Source organism: Caretta caretta, chromosome 1, assembly GCF_965140235.1.
Source record: "Caretta caretta isolate rCarCar2 chromosome 1, rCarCar1.hap1, whole genome shotgun sequence".
Lineage (NCBI taxonomy): Eukaryota > Metazoa > Chordata > Testudines > Cheloniidae > Caretta > Caretta caretta.
In genome coordinates, this window is record NC_134206.1 from 15,979,965 (window position 1) to 16,006,180 (window position 26,216).

The 26,216-nt window shown below is 41.5% G+C and overlaps 1 protein-coding gene across 2 annotated transcripts in view; it reads left to right on the forward strand.

Moving 5' to 3' along the window:
* The window catches only part of ACER3 (alkaline ceramidase 3), a 75,378-nt gene extending 49,395 nt beyond the window's left edge, over positions 1 to 25,983 (forward strand). For both annotated transcript variants that reach the window (XM_048840150.2, XM_048840159.2), the window contains 5 exons: positions 8,303 to 8,361; positions 11,295 to 11,396; positions 15,438 to 15,542; positions 18,895 to 18,940; positions 19,181 to 25,983. In XM_048840150.2, the coding sequence (XP_048696107.1) occupies positions 8,303 to 8,361; positions 11,295 to 11,396; positions 15,438 to 15,542; positions 18,895 to 18,940; positions 19,181 to 19,234 (366 nt within the window). In that variant the 3' untranslated portion in view covers positions 19,235 to 25,983. The remainder of the gene's footprint in view (positions 1 to 8,302; positions 8,362 to 11,294; positions 11,397 to 15,437; positions 15,543 to 18,894; positions 18,941 to 19,180) is intronic.
* Positions 25,984 to 26,216: the final 233 nt, after the last annotated feature.

Below are 26,216 nucleotides of genomic sequence, written 5' to 3' on the forward strand. Positions count from 1 at the left end.
TATACATCACAGTTTACAAAAAGAATAATCATGCCTTACACATTTTTTTTTTTTTTTTTTTTTTACTGGCGTACTGCAGTCCTGTCATTTGTTGACCTGGAAAAAATATTGGAGAATTATCTCAAAACTTAATGATTGTATTTCATTGTCAAGGAGTGCTGGGGTGAATTCAGTATTTGATTGAATATTTTACCTGGATATTCAATGGCTACCTTATATAAATTACCAGGGCTACTGTGTGGTGAGGTGCATGAGAGAGAGGGACACCTGTCTGCTCTTCTCTCTTCTTGCTTGCTGGGAAGCCCTAGTTGCTCCTTAATAGCAATACAGCCTGTTTGTTTTTTCTGCTGGCTCCTCCTATTTCCTGTCAGAAGATAGGGATGAAAACTGGCTGCTCTCTAAAGGCTGCTGTGTGTGAGAGAAACACATTGAGTCTTTTCTCTTCAGAGGCACCAGATAAATGGAAATGTACCCAGTACCCTAACTCTTTGGTACTCTGTGGCTTTCCTGGTATTTATACCTCTGAGTTCACAGTGATTTGACTCTGGGGCTTTAGAAGCACAGGTCGTTCCGGAATGAAAATACCAGGAAAGCTGCAGAAAGCCGATGAGTTAAGGGGCTTCAGCAGGCTACTAGGTCTGTTATATGAGAGATGGAGTACTGAGCAGCAGTTCTCTCCCTCTGCCTCCCTCAGTGGATGTGTCATCTTCCCTTTATCTGTACCCACCTGTATTTGACTGAAAACTTAACGTTGGTGAAAAATTCAGGATGGTGTCTAGGAACAAGCCTGCATCTTCTAGAGTAATGTGACCTGCTGCATTTTCAGGCCCTCAGGGTCACTTGCATGCTTAGAGATTGATCTGTGTATTGATAGGGAGAAGGTTGCTTTTTTTGTGCTGGTATTTACCAATGCAAAAGGTTAGCAGTCATGATTATGTATCTACACAGAATGGGAGTGGATATTTCCCCATATGGATGGATGACTGACTGACTGGATAACATCTGGACAGTTAATGTGTTTTGTAGATGCTCAGCTTCTTGGAATACTGAGCCTTGAAACCTTAATTTCTTCAGATGTCATGGCATAGAATATACCACCATCACTGGCACAGCCGTCACAATAAGAAATGGTATATGTATTTCTGCTGGTATATTAATAAAAAGCCTGATAATCATGGTGCTACTTTTATGCTTGTGTAACAAGAGGAACATATGCATTATTATGGTGATCAGGGTGAAAATAGAGACTTAAAGGAAATTCTTCCTTTGAGCCACTCACCGCTCTGGTTTTGAATCCGTTAATTTTAAATAATTTTGGATGTAACAACGGGGGAAATTAAGTTTTACTGATGCTGATGGTTTAAAGTCAAATGCCCACTGAGCAGTATTGCCCACTGCTGTGAAAGCATTACAGCTTGACTGCAGCCAGCTTGGCATGCTTTTAATGTCTGAGCTGCTAAATATGATGCAAATTAAGAGGTCGCTTTCCTGTAGCAATAGGGAGAATTCTAGGAAACTTAAAATCCTTGCCTCTTGGCTTTAATGTTTATATCTGGTTTCCATTAAGTTCAGAATATAGCCTTCATGCCATCAATCATCATTTCACCATGAAGTTGTGAAGGGTAACAGTGAAAAATACTTAGCTCCTTAAAAATATTGTTTTTCTGCTATGACCGCTTTTTCCAAATTATAAATTATTAGGGAAATGAACAAATTCCAAATGTTAAAGTACTGCACTCATTTTTGCATGGAATTTACCCAAATGCACTGTAAATCAGGAAGGAGTATTTCTATGATTGTGTAACTAAGCTAGGTATTTTTTCCACCTCAATATTTGCCCCTTATTTATAGAGTACATAGGGGATTGCTATGTAACTTCAATAAATATTTAATGAAATGAATACATTCTGAAGAATTAATGTGAATTTAATTACTTATATATATAATTGCAGTTTAACTTTGAGGCCTGAGTCTATACTCACTTTTAAATAGCCAAGCAATGTTTTTCCTTACGGGACTTAAGTAATACCAGGAATCATCTCATACAGTCTCTATACATTGGTCAGTTTCACAAAGGAAGGGGCAAATAGTTGTGTTCAAGTAGAGAGTAAAGCAGGCCATGCTTTTTGTATCCTCTCAATCTCCTAGTCCACAAAGATGAAGTAACAACAGAAGGGTTCTGCATTGTTTCAGTACCCATGATCCAGGCCTCATTTTTCAGTCAGCTGCTTACTTTCTTTCCTGTTCTTCTGTCTTCTTCCTGGCTAATGCCCCTAAATTGCTTACAATTAGAGGGGCTTCCAATTATTTATGGCATAGTAAGAAAATAGGTAAAAGTACAGTGGTCCTCTCCTCCACACTGACAGTAGGTATCAAGGAGCTTTAGAAATCCCAGTGCTGCAATGGTAAGAACAGCCTACCATCCTTTGGCCAACTGAAGGCTGTACTTAATTTGCTTAACAGAATAAATTAGAGGCGGCCTCATCCCTAATACAAAGGTGTGGCCTTGACATCATGTACCATCTTGATCCACTCACTTGATGGGCAGCTGGGGCTTTGCAGTGGGGCTGCTCACAACCGGGCTAAGCTAACTCAGGTGCTCAGACCTGGGTGCTGATCACCTGAGTTAACTCTGCAGTGAAGATATACCATCACTGTGTTTGTACAGGGCCTAGCACAATGGGGGCCCTAATCTTGGGTGGGGTTTCTAGATCCTGATGTAATATAAGTAATAGTTTAAGCATCTGATTCCTTTCCCACCCTATTTCTTAAGCATCTTTCAGAAACTCAAGTCCTATACAGTAGAAATCTGTTTTTTGTACTGTAAACTGCAAATAAGACTTCCAGTTCCAGGATAGATGATGCTTAAATATTTAATGTTAAACATTTTGTTTTGGCGAAAAATATATTAACTGATAAATATTGGGTGGTGTACAAAAATCCAGACTCTCTTGGTGAAGTTCCTTATATCTGCAATAATAGTTGAAGCTAACAAACTGATGCTAACCAGTTTAATGAAGACTGGGGCAGAAAGTCAGGAGCAGTGTTAATAAATGGTGGGAAATAGCAGAAAACTGAACCTGTCTGGAAATGCAGTCTGATGGGTCTGGGACTAGTCTCCCTCAGGGTCCCCAAAGTGTATTCCCAGCTGTGCCTCTGACTAGATACAGAAAGTGATTTTGTGTGAGTCACTTAATTTTCTGCATTAAAATACTAGTTTTAGTTTTTTGTAAATTCTGTTTAGGGCCCGGAGATGAAAGGCGTTACCTACTTTTAAGGGCAGAGTATTTACTACTGATAAGCCTAAGGCGTATTTTCCAGTGCAAAGGTGAAAAATTGTGGCAGCCTGAATAATGTGCAGCTTCATTTTTGCCACATACAGTGGGGAGGGAAGTGTTTTATGATAACTAACGTTGAAGAGATGCTTATGCGGCTTCCTTTTATTTAAGCTACTTTGCAAACTTTCTTACTTGGTCTGCTGTTTTCTCTAGTCCAATTTAAAGCAGATTCTGTAAGAGACAGAGTTACAGAAAGCTACCTTGTGTGTTTTCAAAGTATTGTAATTTAAGTGATGCAGTTATTTAATGCCACATTTAGAAATGCAGAGAGAAACAACATAAAGAACTGGAGCAAACATAAGCAAAGCTTTTAAAAGAAAAAAACAAATATGTGTTATCTTTTGGGGGAGGTCAGGGAAGAAACTTAGAATTTTTGTATTCAGTTTAAAAGATAGACTAGGAAATGTATAGAGTGGGTTCAAGCATTACTTAAAGCTCACTGTGTGGCTCCATTTATATTCCTCCAGCAAGAAACTACTGCAGCATGACTCTACAATTATTATCCCTTCATGGTCACAGTATCTCTTTACAATGTTTTGTGTCTGAGGATGATGGTGTTTGGTGTATGTCAGGAAGAACTATTAGAGAAAGAATGAGAAACTGGAACAATAAACGTGTATTCATCTTATTACTGACACGCTACTTTAAATTCTTGTTTCTTTTTTTCAAGATGTGTCAACGATGGATGTCTTTCCATTCACAGCAATAGTTAGTTTTTATCCCTGCATCATTATGACTATCTTCTATCCAAGCCATTAAGCCACTAATTTTGAGGGATCAAGTCAGTGGCTCTCAGGAAAAGTGCTTTCCTTCAGTTTTTGCTCCTTCATTCTGTCAGTAGCTGCTCCAAAGAGTAATATTTTTTAGCCAGTATTTTACCTGGCCTGTGGGCTGGTCATAAGCCAGGTGTTTCGCTAGATGGAGTAAAAGCCTTTCATACTTGTACAAAGAGCCAGTGTAAGTCTGTTACATGATAAAAGCTTGATGTTGGCTACTATTTTAACCAGTGTGACAGAAATCTGTCTGTAAAGCAGAAACGTGTATCCATATAGAAATAGAGGAATGCTTAGAGATGGAAATTGTAAGTAAGAAGAATGCAGTAAGAAAAATGATCAAAACTATCCTTTGGTAGTCCTTTAGCGTGCTGTCTCTTGTAGTGAGTTTTCTAACATTTTAGAACAAGTCTCTTGATTTGGGTGTCGAAGTGGAACAGATCATCTTAAATTTGTCCTTTTTGGAAATCAGGGTTAAGACAAGATAGAAGTGTTCATTAATGTATTGGAAATATTAAAAGGACCTCAAACTATACACAATACGGAGAGGCATAAAGATGGAGGACTCACTCTCTGGTTGTAGCAAGGTGTGAACTCCCTCTGGACACTTAAACACAGGCAGTATACAGCTTTCCTCAATTGGCTCAGTATTAACGATCACTATATCAAGTCTAGCTGGGTTGTTTCTGGGTCACACATCTCCCCAATAAAGGTAATAAGACTTTACTTAACTTTTCTGTTAATGCATAAAACAGATTGGAATTACGCTAGCAAATCCCTTTGTTTAGTTCTGCACTGCAATAGTGAATAAAAAGTAGTGACTGTTTTAGTAACAACTTTAATCGGCTCTTACTCTGAACACAAATGGGGCAGGTCCACTGTGCACTTTTCACATAGTCTGGATTGGAGCTTCACTTTAAGTACCATAAAGACTCAGGTCAGAATTGATTCAGTTCTGATACATATGGATAGTTAAGGTTAAGATTCTGTCATGGGTATTTTTAGTAAAAGTCAGGGACATGTCATGGGCAATAAACAAAAATTCACAGAAACCTGCAACCTGTCCCTGACTTTTACTAAAAATACGTGGAGGTGTGTGTGGGACAAACAGCAGCTGCTCCAGCCCTGCTGCTGCTCCAGCTCCAGGGACTCACCCAACCCCAGCCACTGCTCCGATGGCCGGGGACTGCTGCTTCGGTAGGCCTTGGGCTGGCCACCGGTCAGCTGTGCGGCAGGCTCAGGGCTCCGGTCGACCTCAGGACTGACACTTGCTCCAGCCCTGCCCCAAAAGAGGTCCCGGAAAGTCACAGAATCCGTGACAGAATCGTAACTTTATCAATAGTAAAATGTAGACATTATGGTCTGCCAGTCACCATAACCTTTCCTCTTTAATGCTAAAGGTTGATTTGAGACTAATATACAATCCTTCAATGGCTGCCTTTAAACTTCTGTGGAGGGATTTTTCTCAGCTGCTACAGTTACAATATTGTTATGCCAATAACCGAACCAGTTTGTTGTTTTTTTGTATTATGATAGGACCTACAGGCCCCAGTTATTCTATTGCCAGAGATAGCTGCTGGCCTGAAGGCTAAATAAACAAAACAAAGGGTGGGGAAAGGGATGGAACATACAAGCAGTGTCAGTAAAATGTTGGTTTGCAAATGCCATACTAGTTCCTCAATTTTGTAGTGGTCTTGGTTTTTTAATACAATTATTGGAGGAGTTCTGTTTGTTAAATATTTAATATATTTAATATAGAACAAGAGAGAGAGAAGGAAAGATAGGAAGGGATTAGCTAAAAGGAAAAACAAAGGAAGGTCGGGGAATGGGGAAGGAAAAATAGAGAGGGATATGGAGGATATCACAATTTAGGGCAGGTGCACCTGTATCCGATGCATCCGATGAAGTGAGCTATAGCTCACGAAAGCTTATGCTCAAATAAATTGGTTAGTCTCTAAGATGCCACAAGTACTCCTTTTCTTTTTAAAAGTTAATACCCAAGTTGTATAATTTGAAATATTACTTTGCTGCTGCCTAGCTTCATGTTATGGTTTACTGGCCAAGGATTCAGTGTCCATCTCACTGATTTGTTGATGTACCAAGAGAATACTGTGGTAAAAGAAAGGTAGTGTGGACCAGTATATGTGGCACTGGATTGGGACTCAGGAGACCTGGGTCTTAATCCAGCTTTGCCACTAGACTGCTGCATATTTGGGGACAAGTCACTTCACCTCTGTCTCAGTTTTTCCATATGTAAAATAAGGAAAATATTTACCTCCTGTGTAAAGTGCCAGATACTATCATTTCTGCTAATGTGTTCTCATTTGGGCTATTGACCTTATAACCATACTGTTAGAGGAGTCCATTTGGGGCTTATCATAGAATCAGAAAAGATTAGGGTTGGAAGAGACCTCAGGAGGTCATCTAGTCCAACCCCCTGCTGCATGTGAGAGAGGATGTGAGCAGCCATAAATTATTTCCTATTCATTTATTTTCCTAAATTGCTGCCTTTCACACTGGGGTGGTGTCTTTGAGTACAATCCCTCCTGAGCCATATTCTCAGCAGGTGTAAATTAGTGATGTTGTGCTGATATACCCCAACTAGGAGTTTTGCACCCCTTCTTCTTTGTCTCATTTTGCCACTTAATTTAATTCAGACTGCTCTTCCTTTTGGGGGGCAAGAAACATTAATCAATGTCCCATCTCTGCCATCTGAGATTGTTACCTAACCCCACGGCCACCTCTCTTCTCATTCAATTTCATGGTTGCTCCCCTCTCTATCATCTGCCCAGCTTTTTGTTGTACACCTCACTGGGAATAAATGCATTTGCTCGTTCCCTGTTGACCAAAAATTTAGAATGCCAGGGCAGGGGTTTCAGTTCCAGTAACTCTTTATCCTGCAGCACCTCTCTTTTTGAGGATGCCAGGTGCTTGTTCTCTGGCTAAGTGAAACTTCCCAAAACAGCAGCAGGTTTCTCAGTAAAACAAGATTTATTTAAAAGGAAAGAGAGAGAGACTGTTTTTATTAAAAGAGGTGCTTTGCATAGGCTACTCTAAGTAAGGTGTTCTCAGCTGAAGTTGCAAAAAGTCAACTTGTCCCAAAGAGCAGTCTGTGGTGCTGACACCAGTGTCAAGAGTTCCATCCTCATGCTGTCCCGAGAGAGAGAGTGTCCCCATCTGCTGTTTATACAACTCTGCCTGTGGATTCATTGCCATATGCAGAGAGGTTAACTTACTCCCAGTGCTGTGTGTTTACTGCAAGATCATCCTATCCCTCATGATAATCCACCTCACCCAAGAGCGTATAGAGATGAATTCATTTTTTTTTCTTCAACTTAACCCCTGTGGCAACTCCTCAAATCCTTTTGCTCAGCAACTTCTGCAGCTTGTCCCGTACATTTCTAGGATTTCCCCCTCTCTATAAACCTCACAGTTGGCTTACTTACACTACAGCTTTCCATGCCATGGTGTGGCCAAGCTCTTCGTAAAATAAATTCTCTTCTGGTGGAGACTGATATTGGGGATAATCATATCCACTAATGGGCGAGTTGTGTTGTCTCCTGGAGCTCCCACTAATACCTTTATAATTGCTGACCAGTTTCACTAGGTCTTCTCAGATAAACAGGCATATCATGATTGAGTTGTCGATCTACTCATAGAACACTACCTCATCCCTGTTTAGAGAAGGCCTCAATGTTGAACATATGCTACAGTTAACTTAAAATGCTCCCTTGGGCTTTGCTGAATGGTAGACATAGTGAGATCTATTCAGATTTCTGCTTTCATTAATGCTGCACGGTATCATTACTCACAAATGCTGTCTGTGAAGGAGTTGCTAATTTAGACACCATCCAAGGCCACTGTCATTTTTGCAGGCCTGGATTAAAGTGCACAGAGAAGGGAAGACATGGTGATGTGCTCCCTAATCAAAACTCAACTGCAGGGAGGCATTTTATACTTTGGCTTTGTTTTTCTTTTGTTTGGAAACTTAAAGGGGAAAAAACTATCCTCTATACTGCGGAATAGACAAAATGATGGTTTGAAAAAGTCAGTAAAGATACTGTAGATGAGAAACCAACAAACGTTTAGTTTTCTTTTGTGTTAGTATGGTTAGCCCCTAAAATCTTTAAAAACACAATAATACCTGCCTGTTACACACTAACATTGAATTTTATCTCCACTTTCCTGCAGATTGTGTATGGAGCACTAGTTTCTATTATAGTACTCCGGTCTGTGTATATTGTATTGTGGTAAGTGACTGTTTCTTTAGCTCAGCATTACAAGTAGATACGTTCTAACTAGGTGTTTGCATCTAAGAGGTGTACACTTTAAAAACAATTTAACATGAGAAACTGGGATTGATGACCACTTCTCTAAAATGAGTAAGAAACGCAAGGTCATATGCTCTCTGTCTTGTGGCAATGGAGAAGTGATTCATGTCTTCAGTAAAGATATTTGATTGAAGTTAGGCTTTGTCTACACTGGCAACTGAACGACAAAACTTTTGTCATTCAGAGGTGTTAAAAAACCACACGCACTCCCCAAAAGACAAAACTTTTGTCAACGAAAAGCACCAGTGTGAAAAGCGCCTCATTGGGGGTGGACGGTTTTTGTCAGCAGGAGAGCTCTTGCGCGCTCGCGCTCTCTCTCTCTCTCTCTCTCTCTGACAAACAGAGGCTACGCTGGGTGCCTTTTAGCAGCACGGCTGTGATGGCACACCCGTGTTGCTAAAAGATGCATAGTGTAGACAGTCCCTTAGCCTGTGCCTTCAAGCAAGCCTGGACCACACACATTCATGATCAATGTCTTTTTGTCAACTGTTTTGACAGTAGCTTTGGACCGGTAGTTCGTAGATTCCTTCAGGCAAAGGGACTCTCTCTTCCTTTGTTTTTTTAAAGTACTGTAAATACTGCCAGTGCTCAAACAAAAATTCTAGTAGCTGGCTGACGTTGGGGTCAGTCACAGGGTTAAACACTTCAGTTAATGTTTTCCCTGCAGCCCAGTCCTTAAAGTTAGCACGTAAAGTACTTGGATGCTAAAAGTTTTGTTGAAGTTACTGTTTTGAATGGGTAAAGTGTGATATATGTGAAGTTGGGAATTAAATTTTTCTTTTCAAAATAAAAGGAATGGTATCAAAAGAGCTGGAAGAACTGAGAACCAGTGAAAAGTCTCTCTTGGTAAAACTGAAGAAACAGAGAGACCAGCCAGTGTGAATAAATATATTAAATTAAGTTTCTAGGTTCACTTTGTGCCCTCTCCTCTCTTTTGTGTCTCCTGCTTGAGTGATCTCTTCTCTCAGGGGTTCAGATACTGCTTAGGTCTGAGCAATATGTATCCATCTTGAGTTTTCCTACCGTAAAAAAGCGTGTGTGTGTTAGCAACTTAAGTTTACTGTCTTTCCAGCCCTGTAAATCCCAACAGCTCTGCCTATCCTTCCAACATCTTCTCTTGTATGTTCTGCTGTCACCCCAGTTAAAATGTGTAAAACCAAACCTTTCCTTCTCTTACCCCACCTTCGTGTCTTACCCAATACTTGACAACATTCAGTCGCTCTTTCCTTCTCTCATATCCAGACCCTCGCCATATCCTGTAGTTACTTCCTCCACATTCCCAAAACTCTGCTGTCCTGTGGCTCAGTCTAGTGCCTAACTGCAAAAATATCCTTCCTTTACCTACTCCCTTCCCCCCAGTATCTTCTCATCCCCAAATCCATCAAACCCAGCCCCTAAAATCTTTTTCTATTACTCAAATTGGGCCCCCCTTCCTTAGACTCCTGCTCTGGCTTCTTACTTCCAGAACTCTTCAGAACTATGCTCCTACCTGTGTCTCCTCACCATTCACTTCTCATTCCCCGCACCCTTCCTAGTCTGATTGCTCAGAGGGTCTCTTTCGCCCAGTCCCACATTGTGCCTTCATTTATGCTGCCCTGTGCTCGTGGACCAGACTCTCAGTTAATAATGCATGTAAACCCCCTTCTCTTTCCTCCTCCATGAAACACATAACCCCATCTATTTAATGAGCCGTTCCAGCTGAAATTAACAGTATATAATTTATGCCTTTCTTTGTTCATTCATATGTTCAGCTAACTTGTGCCCTTAGAAAGTAAGCTCTTTGGGTAAGGACGTTTTGGGGGTTTGGCTCAGCTTACCTGTTATATTTATGGGACTAAATAAATGCTAGTTAGAAATCAATCTGCTGATGATGTGAATGGGTTTGTGTTTACCCCCTCAGTAACACATTCAGTGTATGTCTGATATGTTTGCCTTGAGGAAAAAATATCTACAAGCTCGTAAACCACACACCTCATGCCAGTCACCGTAACTCCAAAGTGTGTATTAACAGGAAACACTACTGTCAGAGAATTTTATTTACATTTAAAACATGAGTTGTGTTTCATGGTAGCTTCTTGGGGTTGGAATTGGATATTTTTGAGTACTTGTCCTAGTACTGTCAAAGGAACAAACTTCACCCACTTCCACTAAGACGTTAATGATTCGGTGGCCTACATGAATGCAAACAGTAAGATGGGCTTATGAATGATGTGCTGCCTTGCATCTGTGGTTCTTCAGCACATTTGTCTTGTATCCTAAATAGGATTTTTTTCCTAATGGCTCTCGTTGGTAAAACACAATCTGAAATGATTTTTTCTAAAACTGTCCACTGGGCTAGTGGTTGGCTTTGGTATGCCGCTTTATCGAAAGGCTGCAATAACTTTTGCTTTGAATGTTAAAGGGACACAAACCAACAACTACCCACAACGCTTCTGTCTGAAACTCTCTTACCTATCACTGTTAGAAGTAATACTAAAGAATAACCAAAAGAGATTAGAGAGGGGAAAAATTCTTTCCATTTAGTCTGTGCATTGGAATAGTCAGTTTAATTGTTTCCTCTCTTGTTTATGTTTTTTTTTCACACCTAGCTGTCAGGGTAAGAAATGTCTAGGAGGAAAATGAGTGATCACCCCAAAATAGCAAGGGACTTGGGATGTTTTACCTGACAGTACTGAGCCTTTAATTCACTTTTTAAAATGTGATTAGATTTCAAATTGATGGTGTCGCGTTAAAGGAATTTTAATCTTTTTTCCACCAGGCATTTAATTTGTAAATAGTGTAATTTATATATGTTACTTTAAATGCAGTTTGTATCCTCAAAACTAAATTTCACTTTGTTTCTCTCCCCCTAGGGTATACCCATGGCTTAGGGGTCTGGGCTATACATCCTTAAGTGTATTTTTAATGGGATTTTTTTTCTGGAACGTAGACAACATTTTCTGTGATAAATTGAGGTAAGCATTTGCAACTTGTCTGCATATCTTTTAATCTCTGAGTTCCATGGCTTTATTTGTTTTCTGCAGAATAATTCTGAGTCCATCTCCTGATATGTCAGTATAAGCCCCACAGAATATTTACAAGTGTTTTATCCAGTCTGCTCTTGATTAGCTCTCACAACAGAGTAGACCTCTAACAGCTGCTCAAATTCTAAGCATTGTTAGCGTGAAAAATGATGTAGAAATTCTGGAATTGGAATTTAACTGGTCATTTCGTTGGCAGCCCTCGAGGCAGAATACTAAATATCTTGCTTATCTACAGCTACTTTGAAACTAGTTCTTGAAAAAGTTTGAGACACGTATATAGTTTAAGCATCTCTTTCGTGGACTGGGAGTTTTGATGCTTAATCAGTAGTCGTTTCTTTACTTAAATATACACACACGTTTGAGAGCACATTCACCAAAGCGTGGTGATAACAGAACACTCCTATGTCCATGCTCCTAGCTGTGGAGAACTTCCATAAGCTCAAAATTCAAACAGCTTTTTATCCAGTAAGAAGACACTTTGGGTTGCCCCTACTGTGGAACCATAGGATACTTCTACACTGCAATACCTGTGACTGGCCTCTGTGAGCTTGGACTGTGGGGCTGTAAAATTGGAGTATAGACGTTCAGGCTCGGGCTGGAGTCCAAGCTCTGGTACCCTGCAAGGAGGGAGGGTCCCAAAGCCCAGGCTCCAGCCCGAGCCCAAACTTCTACACCTCAATTTTACAGGCCCACAGTCCAAGCCAGCTGACACGGGCCAGCTGAGGGTATTTAATTGCAGTATAGACATATCCATAGTGACCTCTAGTGCCTACAACATTTGGTCCTTTTCTTGCCATTGATGCTGAAAAGGCTTCCATGGCTGAATTGCTGCTGACTGATCTGGAGTCAGAGCTGTGAGCTCAGTATCATTCAGCCACCTGGCTGTGGCATTTTCTTTCTTCCTTTTTTTGGTCTCATTCTTGACTTTAAAAAAACTTACTGTGGTCACCAAAGGGAGTTTTAGGGCCTGTTATCTTTCCAGGTTTTGCCTTTTTTTCTTCTTCCTCTTTTTCAGCAAAATGTCAAAAATAGCAACCCTACAAGATCTTGAAACATCCGATATAGATGTATGGTCTGTCAGCTAATAAACAGTGACCACTCTTGGAGGAGTTTCAGGTGAATCACAGCTAATTAGTCTGACAGAGTTGCATCCTTTTGGGCATTTGTGTCCTGGCGTGGCATTTGAAGAGACTCTCCTGGCCTCCTCACAACACCTCAACTCAATCCAATGCAAAGTCAGCCAGTAAGACCTCAAAGACAAAAGCTCACAGAAAGCCACTGTCAAATTTCACAGCTGGATGTCAAGTCTATGCATGGTAGAGCACAGGTCTGGCAAGATAGGTCCTGACGATGTATCACTCTTGAAATATTAATTCCCTGGGTGCATCCTAACAGTAGTACTAACCACCAACTTGGAGGACGTTTATTCATCTCTCTCTAGGGACAGGTTAAGGCCTGCATCAAGAAGATCCCAGTTGACTCCTGTGATCTCACCTCCTCTGCTCAGGCACTCTCTGGGCCTGTACTGACTCCAACTTGGACAGCATTACACCAGTAATTTACTATATTGGGCCAGAACCCAGCAAGGCATATTGTATAACCTGACATCCTCCTTCCACCACAGTTTGTGGCTGTTAATGATGTATGCACAACATTGGGCCAGTTGAAACTTGGTCCCAGCAGAGTTCTCTTGGAGCTTGCAGACCTGTGAATGTGTCAACTATGTCAGTTGAGGCTCATGCCCAAAACTTGATGCTATTGATACATCTGGTGCTGGGATGTGACTCTGTCAGCACAAATGACAGGGTGTTCATTGAAGCTGCAGGTACTGGCACAAGGACTGACTGCTTTTTCAGCCATGCTGACGCAACCGTGAGGTCAAAACCACTCTATCAATTGAGGGAGTCTGCCCTTTGCCTGCAGTTTGCATCTTAGTAGATTGCATCAATCGCTAGAAGCACCTTTTTCCATCTCCAGCTGGCAAAAGGAAAAAAATGTCAGTGTACTTCCTACGGTACAATGTGTGTGTTGCTGCCTGTTGCAGTAATTTTTAATTTAACTGTACCTGTTTCATAGTTTTAATCCGAAATCCCTGGAACTTTGGAATCTCCAGGGGTGACTTACTAGAGCTGGTACTCTTGGAGAAGATACGTTTTCTTGCTTGTAATTTTTATTCTTTGGAAGTCTCCAAGGCCTTGGCTACACTAAAGGGGTAAGTCAACTAAGTTACACAACTCCATCTACGTGAATAACATAGCTGGAGTCGAGGTAGCTTAGGTCAACTTACTACGATGTCTGTACCATGGTGGGTCGACGGGAGACAGTCTCCCATAGACTTACCTTACACTTCTCGTTCTGGTGGAGTACCGGAGTCAATGGGAGAGCAATCTGCAGTCAATTTATTAGGTCTTCAATAGACCTGCTAAATCGACCCTGATGCATAGATCGCTGCAGTGTTGATCCGCAGTAAGTGGAGACATGCCCTAAGTTATGAGTCACACTGACCTACTCACCTCCTCTTAAATTTCAGGATTTTGTAACCATTTTGCACTTCACTTCTGTAACATGTTTCAATTTCCACAGAGAATGGAACTGATGAAAATACTAAAGGTTGCTCTGGTTCCACAGCTAGGTTAGCACAGAGCACCCCTGGATGGAGCCACCAACTTTTGAATCTTGAGCTGTGGGAGCCACTGCTACTCCAGGGCTATGAGCATGGATCCAGGAGTGTCGATGTGTTACGTACATATTGTGGAGTTTCCCCTTTCTGTTCTTAATGCAGAATGACATTAACCTGGCTATTCATGAGCACATTTGTGTCTGCACAAGCATATCCACCTCAACCCAGCTCTAGGACTAACACTAACTAGTTAACAAGGGCTACAGGAAATGAATAAAATCAGCTACCATATCCAATTTTTGTGATTGAATGTGAAAATCGATTTTTAAAAGGAAGGAAAAGATATTTAAACTCTCTCTCCATCTCAAATTAAAACCAACTTAATCATACTTGTCTCTAGAACTCTGTGGTGAGGAAGAGGAGCTGGGACAACTTGACTCCCCTCTCTTTGCTTTGTCCTCTTCCCCAGCAGCTCTCTTCCCAACTGTCAACCAACTGGGCAGAGCATTTCAAGCTCTGCACTCAGTTCTGCTTCCTACCAGCAAAGCTCTTCAGTGTATGTCTACACTGCAATAAAACACTCATGACTGGCCCATGTCAGCTGACTTGGGCTCCCAGGGCTCAGTTGCAGGGCTAAAAAATTGCAGTGTAGACATTGGGGCTTGGGCTGGAGCCCAGGTTCTGGGGCCCCACATATCCAGAGTCACTTTGAGTTATATATCAGGCATTTGCTGTCCTTGGTGGTTTGGTTCACAGCTGTCCACCCAGTCTGCCCTTGCCTCGCACTGGGAAGGAGAGAAAGTCAAGACAAACTTCCCATGAGGTTGGTGAGTGGGGACGAAATGGCTACTAGACACAGAGAAGTGGGTATGCAGTGTTGTTGTAGCCATGTCAGTCCCAAGATTAGGTGGGTTAGTTAATACATTTATTGGACCAGCTTCTGTTGGTGGGAGAGAGAGAAGCTTTTGAGCTTATACAGAGTTCTTCAGAAGGGTTCCAATTCTTCTCTCAGACCTTCTATTTTTTCACACTGGCCAGGAAACTGGCGGGAACAAAGTAAGATGCATTAGTATTTTCTGGTGTCTTTAGTATGATGTGATACCTGAAGTTATGGGTCTAAACCATTTAAGACTCTCAGTAGTTTTCCAAACCTATGAGAAGACTGGTTCGACGAACATCTTCCCAAACTAGGGATGGAAAAAATGTCGTCATTATTAACTTAGTAAAGACTGAACACAAATGTCGTACGTGACTGAGATACAGAAACAGTAACATGATCTGACAAGTGAACACTGCTTCTTGGGACTGCATAGTCTGGAACAAAATGCATTGTGACACGTTTCTTTGAACAGGGGATTACGAGAGAAGATGCCTCCTGTTGTGGGAGCCGTGACCCAGTTTCATGCTTGGTGGCACATTTTTACGGGCCTTGGCTCTTACCTTCATATCCTGCTAAGGTAGGAAACAGCCTTTTTCCCCATAGCTTGTTAAGCAAAGTATGTGGGGTTTCTATAAATAGTTTTAGATTTGAGTTGCTAGTTGGAAGTGCCTCATTTTAGAGTACCAGGCACACTAGTAAAATAATATCTATTCCATAATTATGCTTTGTTCTGTGGGTATTGGGGAATTGACCTTGGTAGCAGGCATGGTCTAACCTAGATGTTTATAAAACTGTTTTAGGATTAGTTTTTGACAAGTATTTTCCCAGTTGCATCTTGCCCTTTAAAAGTCATATTAGCTGAAAGGATTGGGAAAATAACCATTTTTATTAAACTAATGGGATGGAAGTTTCTGTAATTGGTAGAGAAATCTGTCTAAGAATATATACTATATATTAGAGTGTAGAATTGTTCGTGTTGCAGGGTGGGTTGCAATTCATACTGGCAGTCCTATAGTTTTTATCTCTCCAGCAGTGAAAATGCCAGTGGACTTGAGGTTGTATTGCTTCATTTTTCAAACACAAGATGTTAACTTAAATGTTTGTATTCCTTCGGGTTGCAATCCTGTAAACACTTACACCTGTGTTTAACTTTCTATGTGCTCTACCACTGCTGAAAACTAGTGCAGCTATTTCATGAAGCAGGGAGATGAGGGTGCTATTTTCATCTAGAATACTTCATTGATGTCCAGGCACCTCTGATTACTCCCATGAGTAGCCCAATTGAAAAGTTAAGCATGAGCATAAGCATTTGCAAGCTTGGAGCTGAATTCATGGTCAGGGGAGGTGCTCTTCAAATTTTCCAATCATTTTTGGCTCTTTCTTTACTGCTGTCTATTGTAGATCAGAATTAGAATTGGGTTTAGGATGGAATTGAAAATATTTTTGTTGCTCATTCGCAACATGTCATCAAAATGGTTTTGTCTCTCCTCTGAAACATAAATAGGGCCCTACCAAATTCACAGTCCATTATGGTCAATTTCATGGCTATAGGATATGAAAATTGGTAAATTCAACATTTTCAGATGTTTAAATCTGAAATTTCATGGTATTGTAAGCGTGGGGCTCCCAACCCAAAAGGTGATTGTGGGGGATCCTGTTAGTGGGGGGGGGTCTGCAAACCTGTTGTAGTGGGGGTCATGGGATTGCCACCTTCAGTTCTGTGCTGCCTTCAGAGCTGGACATTGAAGGCAGCAACCGCAGAGCTTCCTGCAACCGCAGGACATTCCTGGAGGTGGAGGTGGGTCTGGTAGCGCCCCCCCCACCTCTCCCGAGCAGCTGTGCAGGGGATGGACAAGTCCTGTCCCTTCCCAGCCCAGCTAGAGCTAGGAGCCCCTTTTGCTGGGGCACTCCCAGCAGCACAGGGAAGATTGGACCCAATGCGACAAGTTTCCTCTAGCTGCAGGAACCTCTGGGGCTGCTGCCCAGACCCAGGGTGCTCTGCAGCAGGGTGAGGCACCCGGAGGTGGGTCTGGTCCCCCGTCCCCTCCCCTCACCCAGAGCATCAGTGCAGGACTTGTCCATCCCCAGCCCTGCGAGAGCTAGGAACCCCTTTTGCTGGGGAGCTCCTAGGAACAAGGGGACATCAGGAGATCCACAAGCCTCCTCCAGCTGCGTGAACCTTTGGGGCTGCAGCCCAGCCCCAGGGTGTCCTGCAGCAGGGGGAGGCACCCTGAGGTGGGTCTGGTCTCCCTCCTCAGAGCGGCTGTGCAGAGGATGGACAAGTCCTGTCCCTCCCCAGCCAGAGCTAGGAGCCCCCTTTGCTGGGGCACTCCTAGGAACAAGGGGACATGGGATTTCACAGAGAAGGGCTTGTTTCACGGTCCGTGAGGCATTTTTCATGGCCATGAAATTGGTAGGGCCCTAATCATAAAATAAATATCTTTAAGAGGTATTCCAGCAAGTGTGTGAATTTTAATCGCTTCTCAAATGCTTTTTTCCACACTGAGAGCAGGGTTGAGGTTTTTTTGGCCAGTTATAAAGCTGGTTATTTTCCTTTTGGTTCTTTCACGAGGGACAGTCCCAACAGCCTCCTTGTGATAGCGTTTTCTTGCTGTCCTGTTGAACACAGCTGCTCAGTGTAGGAGGCAGGTGCTCTGCTGTTCTGCATGGCTTGAGTACACCTAGCTATAGAAAGTTCTTCTCAGAAAGCAAACTAAGGCAGACAGTTTAAATACTGTAGGCTAGATTTGCAGTGCCAGAAATAGGGGGGAAAAATTGGTTTTGCATGCATTACCCCGGGAGTGTTTTTCCAGACGAGCTAAGTGATCTCCCTATAATTTAATTTTCCTAGTGTTTCTCCAGTCTGGTTTTACATTTCTGAATTGGCAGGGCTGTTATCAGATTATTCCATAGTCTGTGATCTCCATGTAAGAGGTTTTTCTAATATTTAGCCAATTTTTGTTAATTTCATCTTCTCCTTCTACAGTAGTTTATATACTTTTGTGCCATGATAAATAATCCCCATCACTCTTGGCTGTTTACAAGCTTCAAATGTTTGTAGACTTCTATCACGATTGCTGTAAAGCAGTGGAATCCAGTGGATTAAGCACCCGGGTAGGAGCTAGGAACTCCTGAGTTCTTTCAGTGAGTTGCTCAGGCACTTCTGTGCCTCAAGTTTCCTGAGAGTTTTGCCCGACGTCACACAGTGAGTGGCAGAGTCTTTAATAGCCTCCATTTCTCCTGACCCAGAACTCGGCTCCAGGAACGAGACCGTGCAAACCTTCCATTTGCTAATGTTATAGTTTCAGTGTTGTATAAATGCTAAGGGCACATGGGACTGTCATGCATACCCAGCATGGTTTCCTGAAAGTGTAAGCTGTGCCTCCCTTCCTGAGGTAAAGGTCTGTAAAACCAAACAAAAACCACTGTTGAAGCAGATACCATGGGAGGAGGGGACGGATGAGCAGAAGTGTAGGAGCTGTGAGCAACCTATACTTGCTTTTTGATGGGTGCATGCAACTTTGCTCAGCACCGTGGCTACTCAGAGGGTTTGCTCTCCCACCCCTCCAGGCTAGGGAGGGGCAAGTCCCTGATGGCTGTTTCCCCTGTGGCAGAGGGAATGCTCTTCGAGGTTCCTCTCTCCCTTTCCTTAAGGGTGGGGGTGGGGAGACACCGCTCACTTGCTGCTGTGTGACAGCCAGTAAAACAGGGCTCGTGCCGGGTAAACCCAGGCAGACCTAGCTGAGGCCGAGCTGTGATCACAGAAGCGCTCCTGGTGCAGGCAGGAAATCATGGGGATCACTCCTGTCATCACTGTTGCACCTGCTCTGCACAAAGCCTTAAGTGTAGCTGTGTACTTTGTATGGCGCTTTGGTTGTGAAATGCTCATTATTAAGCAATGCATCTTATGAAAGGATTTCTCCCCCTAGCTTATACACAAGGACACTTTTCCTGAAGTACAGGCCAAAGGTGAAGGTAAGCTGTCAAACATTTTTGTACTTACTGATACAGTGTAGAAGTGGGCCATTCAGTTGGCTTACACTTAAGCGTGCTTCTGGGCTCATTGGCCAAGCCTTTCTGTTTCTGGCTTTATTTTTACATTGTGTTCTGTTCGTTAATTCCAAGAAACATAACTGAGAACAAGTGAACTGTATTTCATCTGTTCTGAGCGGCTACATTGCAAACAAATCTTGTTTTCCCCCCTTTTCATTTCAGTTTGTTTTTGGCATATGGCCTATTCTGCTTGTGGAACCCCCCAAGAAGCACTGACTGTGAGACATCCAACCAACCAAGTGTGACCACTGGCTGAATAAAGAAACTCCACAGCTGTTGACACTGATGTGGCAAAATTATGCATCAGCTCAAGGGTTGTGTAGCAGGAAATAGACTTCTGTATTACTGGTTTTGCCAGGTACAGCACAGAGCGAAGAGTCGGCGCATTATGGGAATAATGTTTAGAACCGTTTTATTGTTAAGGTGTTAAAACAAAATTAAGACACAATATTTTGTGTGTATATGTTGTATAGCTGAAGATACTGGGCTATATTTTGTGCTGGTCACAGAAACCTTACCATTTTTTGAAATGGGTTGCATATGTTTTCATTCAGTTGTCCGTCTGGTCTGTGGTTTAAACTAATATAGTAACTGAATTATGAAAATGGTAGGCCAAGTGATGGCCAATCTAAGTATCCAGGGGGCCTGTTGTGAATCGAATCCTTCTGAACTAATCCAGGCTTGCACTTTTATACAGTTTAGTGAAGTATGCAATTATTTAGGGCTCTCTTTTACCATGCTTATATGTTGCTATTTGCAGTAAGTCAAGGGAATGGGACAAGTAGAGAAATTGTATTAAATTAGGTCAGGCTTCCATTTTCTTTTTAGGACTCATCGGGAGTGTTTTCCAGCAGTGTCTGGGGATAGGGTGCACCAATGCAATGGCTCCAGGACTCTTTAAAAAGGGGTTTAGAGTCACTTAGACATTCTTGCTATGAATGTGAGGAAACTTGACAACTGTCTCAAGTCCTTCTAACTTGTGTGAGAATCCAGGAGGCCATTTCTGGTAATTCTGAATATCCCTAGCAAGTACTGAACACCCTTTACTAACCCTTCTTTCATTCTGCAAATCATTCATGCTCACAGCTTCACAGCCACTTAATTTAAATGCATGTTTATATATGTGTTGGTCTAGCTTTAAATTCTCTCCCTCCCCCCCATATTTTTCAATCTTACAAATATTCACCGGCTTGTGTTGAAGGTGCTAAGTATCCTTCATTTGCACTGACTTCAGCTGGAGTGGAGGGTGCTCAGTACTTAGAAAATCAGGCCTTTTTTCGGTCTGCATAATTGACAGCACTCTGAGGCCATGTCTCTACTAGAGACCTTATGCAGCTGCACCACTGTAAGGTCTCCCATGCAGCCACTCTATGGCAATGGGAGAGAGCTCTCCAGTCAACATAATTAAATCACCCCCAACAAGCAGCAGTAGCTGTGGTCATAGGCGCCAACTTCCTGGGGCCTCTGGGTTTGCAGCAACCACTGAAAAAACCAGCAGCACTCCCCTGCCAGTAACCCCGCTGATCGACTTCTCCCCCTCCTTCCCAGTGCCTGCTGCCTGCCACAGTTCAGCCGTTCTGTGGCATGCAGGAGGCTCTGGGAGAGAGGGGGAGGAGCGTGGACAGAGCAGGGGTGTGGCCGTGGGGGAAGGGGTGGAGTGGGGGCAGGGCACCTATAAAGCTGCTTCAAAGGTCTGCAAAGTCTTGGCCATGTAACTTTTTTTGTTTTACTTCAAAAGATAAGACTAGATCCTGTAACGTACAATCAATATTAACCAAAATTATCTTTTCCTTTAAATGTGTTTCTCTGTCTGCACTTTACCTACAGACTTTAGAGGCCTTCTGTAATACCACTATCAGTATGTAAATCTTTAAATGGTGGTTTGACTGGCAGTTGACGGCTAGCTTGCAGTCTGTGTAAACATTATCTGATAGATCTGCAACTTAAATAGAGCTAAAGTCACTAGTCAGGAACCCATCTCTATTCAGGGAGGGTGCTTAAGTGCCATTGAAGTCAATGGGAATTAAGCATGGGCTTTCCTGAATTGGGCACCATATTTATTTGGGAAAAAATCATTTCCGAGAAGAGCTTTGCAGTCGGTTTCAAAAATACAACTAAAGAGGGTGCTGGTTCTCCCCCACCAAATGCCCCAAAGCAAGCCTGGGCCCTGCCCTTGAGGAGCTGGACTTCGGGATCTTTTTAGTCCCCTCTGCCACAAATGGAAGTCAAGCACATGCTTTGTTGAATTAGGGCCAGAAGCACCATCTCATAGCTGCAGCATGCAGAACATCTCAACAGTCACTGATGGCCTCCTGGTTACTTAATATTTTTTTTAAAACTTTTTTTTTTAGTGGCCTTATTTTTCTTGTTGCAGAATCTGGGGGGGTTATGTATTTTCGGGACTTACCTGTGTATGTGCAGTCACTGCTGTGTGCTAAAAGCCAATTTCCCGATGAAGAGATGTCTCTGCTTGTATGAGATGTGTTTAAAAAAACTTGCTCAACATCCTACGTGCTTGTGAGAAGCAAGATAGTACATTTCTTTTCAGATCATGTGAAATTAATTTATCGGGATGTCAAATAAGTGTTAACATGTCTTGTCAGTTTGCTTCTGTTTACTTTTTTTTTGTTCAAAAAAGTAAAAATAGTTTTAGGGTTTCTGTTTTTAGCTTGTTTTGCAAGGTGGCTTATTCTTTCATTTTTTAAGTAGCCAAAACACACACTTTTCCCCAAGAGCCTCTCTTCAAGACATTGCCACTACATAAAGAATGTAAATTGAGATGTGTAAGCCTCTAACTACAAATAGTAATCTAAAGTGATGGATGTGTTGGGAAGCACTACCTTACAAATTGTAGGTCCTATTGAAAATGTCAGGACAGAATAAACTTTATATTCTTATTTCAAACATGACATCCAGACGGCCTTGTTCAGTTGCTTGAAAAATAGATGTACTAGACTACAGTGTAAAGAACATGCATGTATCTGTTACATTTCTACTTGTTTATATTCCTTGTACGACCAAGCAGATCAAGGAGGTATTTATTTTCTGAAATCTGGTGTACACCTAAACCTTAGCTACGTCGCACAGGGGTGTGAAAAACTCTCACCCCAAGAAATGTAGTTAAGCCAACCTAAGCCCCAGCGTAGACCTTGCTAGATTGACCTAGCTACTGCCTCTCAAGAGGTGGATTTACTGCAGTGATGGAAAAACCTCTTCTGTCGCTGTAGCTTCTACACTATGGCACTACAGCGGCACAGCGCTTGTGTGGCTGCAGAGCCTGAAGTGTAGACACATCCATAGAGCAGCAGATCTCAGACTTTTAGAGTGGGCTGCATCTGACAAGACAGTGTCACATGGACCATCTTCCCTTCCCATGTGTGAGCTCACTACATCTCTGTGGCTGTTACTGCCATGGAAAAGTAACATTCGCAAAGTAGCAAGTGTGTTTTGATGCAATTTAAAGGTTGGAAACTTTAACTCTGTGGCCTGTGTCATGCAAGAGGTCAGGTTAGATGATCATACTGGTCACTTCTGGCTGCAAAAAGATCTATGGAAAACCAGGAGGGCCTTTACCATGTGACCAATCAGCTCCCCAGTGGACCATCAGCAAGTGTTTCACAGATCACAGTCTGAGAACCTCTGCCTTAGAGTCAACATTAGGACATTTAACCTTCTCTGACCATAAAAATCCACACCACGCTTTTCCCCCATACGTCAGGAGTCAGGATTTTTTGGATGCAGCCCAACAATGAAAAGTGCTTTTGCAACAAGTGCTTTTGTAGTGGCAGATTCAGACCTACCAGTAAGGAGGAATCTCACCTACATCTAACTTGAAAGCAGAAATGCAAGTTGGCTAACACTATTAGTTATCTCCAGAACTCTTCTTCCTTATGGGGGAGAAAATGTTTCTTCTTTCAGTTCTAATACCAGGAGATGCACAACCAGCAAGTGTTTAGAACAAACTGATCATTTTAAAAGCACCATAGAGTTAGAATTTGGAATATGCAATAGAATTATCACTTGCACATCTACCTCTGTCATGTATATTGCACACTATCAGTGCCCTTAATTTAAGGATGCAAAGATAAAGACAAGTAGCCTAACTCAGACCTCGCAACACTAGCAGGATTGCAAAGTATTGAACTAATCTATGGCTAAATGTATTCGCTCTAGGTAAGTGGATTTGTTAGATACTTGTCCGAGGCTTTCTGCTTATACACTTGATCCTGTTCATCTGCACTCAAATTTGACTGACTTTTGTAATGGGTGTTATGAACAGAAGGGCCACAGATTCAAGGCCTTCATTCTAGATATCTGAATTTAAACCTGCTTGCCAATATAGTTGTGCATTTATGTTACCTTTAGGTGGCTTAACATATATAACTTGTATTTGGTGTATGATAGGTGGCAAGTATATGATGGTAAAAATTCTATTTTATAAATACTATTTGTTTTTTTCCTTTGGGCCCCTCTGGCTCTAAAATTAATGTATTCAGTCCTTGGCAGGACATGTTAAGCTAAAGGAGAAGTTTAAAGCTACTTGATTTTTTTTTGCTTGTTTTTATTTGAATTTGGTTGCTTGCAACATCTAGTTCCCAACAGCTGGTTACATTTATCAGACACAAAATGAAAAGTGGGGAGGTTAATGCTACCCGCCAAGATTCTCAAAACCACAAGCTGAAACCTAGGCTTCCAACTCCATGTTTAGACACCTTACCAAGTGGCTTGACTTTCAACCCGCTAGGCACCCCAGCAGTTTCCACTACCCTCAGTGTTTTTGATACCTACCCACCTTGTTTACTGTGGATTCAGCAATTGGGCAGCAATCACTAACACTTATTAAATGCATTGTATCCATTAGTCATTTAAAATCAATTTATATAGTATTTTTGGCATCTGATGGCAGGAGATGAATGGTCAGGAGGAACACTGCATACTGGAAGATTTTTTTTCTTAAATTATAGTGATGGCTCAGGAAGTGACTAAGTCAGGGCAGTCTTTTCCTCAACAGCTCGGTGGTTCTGAGAGTCAGACCTTCTGTATTTTGCAGTCATTAAGGCCTGATCCTACAATTGACAATATGCAGATGAAGCAACCCCTTGATTTTAGTGGGGCTGCACCTGTGTTGTGTAAATTGCAGGACTGGGGTTTAAATGTACAGTTTGTTTAACGCTCCAAAACTAGTATAGCTGTTGAAGAAAAATTCTAACTGGAGAAACATTTACTGATGGAAGGCAGGAGAACATAGTAAATCTTAACTGGAGTCAGTGAGATAATAAATACAGAATCCCTTAGCATCAGTTTTAGTCACTTTTCCTTGTAACTGCACTTTAGACACCTCTGTGTAATAGGCTTGAATGTTTTGAAGCCTGTATGCTTAACTTTTAATATGGATTCTGAATTATTTACTATAGAGGTACTGTAGTTGGAATATTATATGCAATATATTGGATATTACAGTGTACCTTTACGTGGATGGACTATAGAATGGATTATTCTGTACATGAACAAAAATGTCTCTTGCATGTCAGGGATGTTCTCTACTTTTTTTGCTTTTGAAAATCCTATAATGTAATGACACAGTTAAGTTTTAAAATGTTGTGTGTCATGGAGCATGCAGAATTACATGCAATTAGCTGATGCTGCTAAGTGCCTGGTTTTTCTCAGTCACCATGTTCTCTGAGCATGAAATTATATTGGTTTTTTGTTTTGTTTTTTGATAGTATGGGCAAGATCCCAAAGGGGGGTGGTTTTCGTTACATGATTATTTAGGTATTCCAAAAAAAAAAACACCTTATAATGCAGAATTCCAAATGGTGGTGTTTTTTTAGTGGACCTCCAGAAATATGCAATACTGCATTATCTAGCCTTTTGCTGCCTTATTACTCAACTAGCACAATAAGCATAATTTCCATATGTCTCTTATTATCGTAGTATGAATCAGTTGAGATTTTAAAAGCCAACCAGGGGACTTAACCACACAGCCCCCATTTATTTCAATGAGAGCTGTGTGGCTAAATCGCTCCTGATCCTGCAATTTGACAGCGCCTGGGTGGACTGCTGCTCCCACGGAGTCTCATTGACTTCTAGGGAGTTCCATGCAGGCACAAATCAGGTAGTTACCTATCTTGAAAATGCATTGATGAGAGTTTGCAAGTGAAAGTTTAATGACCCATTTGATTATCTGGCATGTCATGAATCTGGTCCTAGTTAAGCAAAGCACTTAAGGTTAAGTCCATCCCTCTTCTACAAAACTTTGAAGCACACAAAGTCCCATTGAGTGAGACTTGAGAATGTGCTTAAATGCTCTGCTGAATAGGAATAGACTTTTGCATGTGCTTAAATGCTTTGCTGAATTGAAGCCTCAGTCACTGTCTTGCAACAGAATTTTACTCCATTGTTTGACCGTGCACAGTATTGCTCCCGGGGCCGAGGGGGTCTAGGAACATAAGCAACAGTTACTTTGTAGAGTGATTTGGTTACTGCTTGTCTCATGTTCTGTCAAATTGATGTAGACTCTGTTGAACCCAGTTGAATGCACTGATAATGCATTGTTTACTGTTTAGAAGATAACCAGTCTTTGGACATGGAATAGCCAATGTGTTATGTGACCAAACTTTCTAACATCAACACTATTTGTTTGAGTGTAATCTTTGTTTTCCAGTTCAAGATATTGTTGCAGATGAATTCACTGTGACAAAAAAATATAAATGGGGTGGACTATATGTAATAGCAGTTGTACTAAGAAATGTTTAATAAATATTTTGATATACTGCACTCAATCTTCATATGGAAACAACTGGTAACTAACCCTAGGCTTAGGTGTGTCAACCCTTTTTGTTTTGCAAAACACATCAGCTTTGAGATATTTAAGTAATAATGTATTTAATCTATTATCCATGCTGCATTCAAGTACTAATTGTCTTTATAGTTAAAAATATTAAAGAATTTTGTTTTAAATAAGACTTTTTGTAATGTTTCCTGTTTTTTGTAGTGCACTGAGCTAGATAAATCAATCAACTGAAAGGATGATTTTATCAATGTTGTTTAATATTTAAGGATACATGCCTCTGTTTGAAAACCACACAGTTTGAACTGGAATCTCAGCTTGGATATGCAATTCAGCAGGGATAAAAGGTTTGGTATGCCATTGATTTGAGTTCATTGTAATTTTTTAAAAACAAATTGCATTAAAATT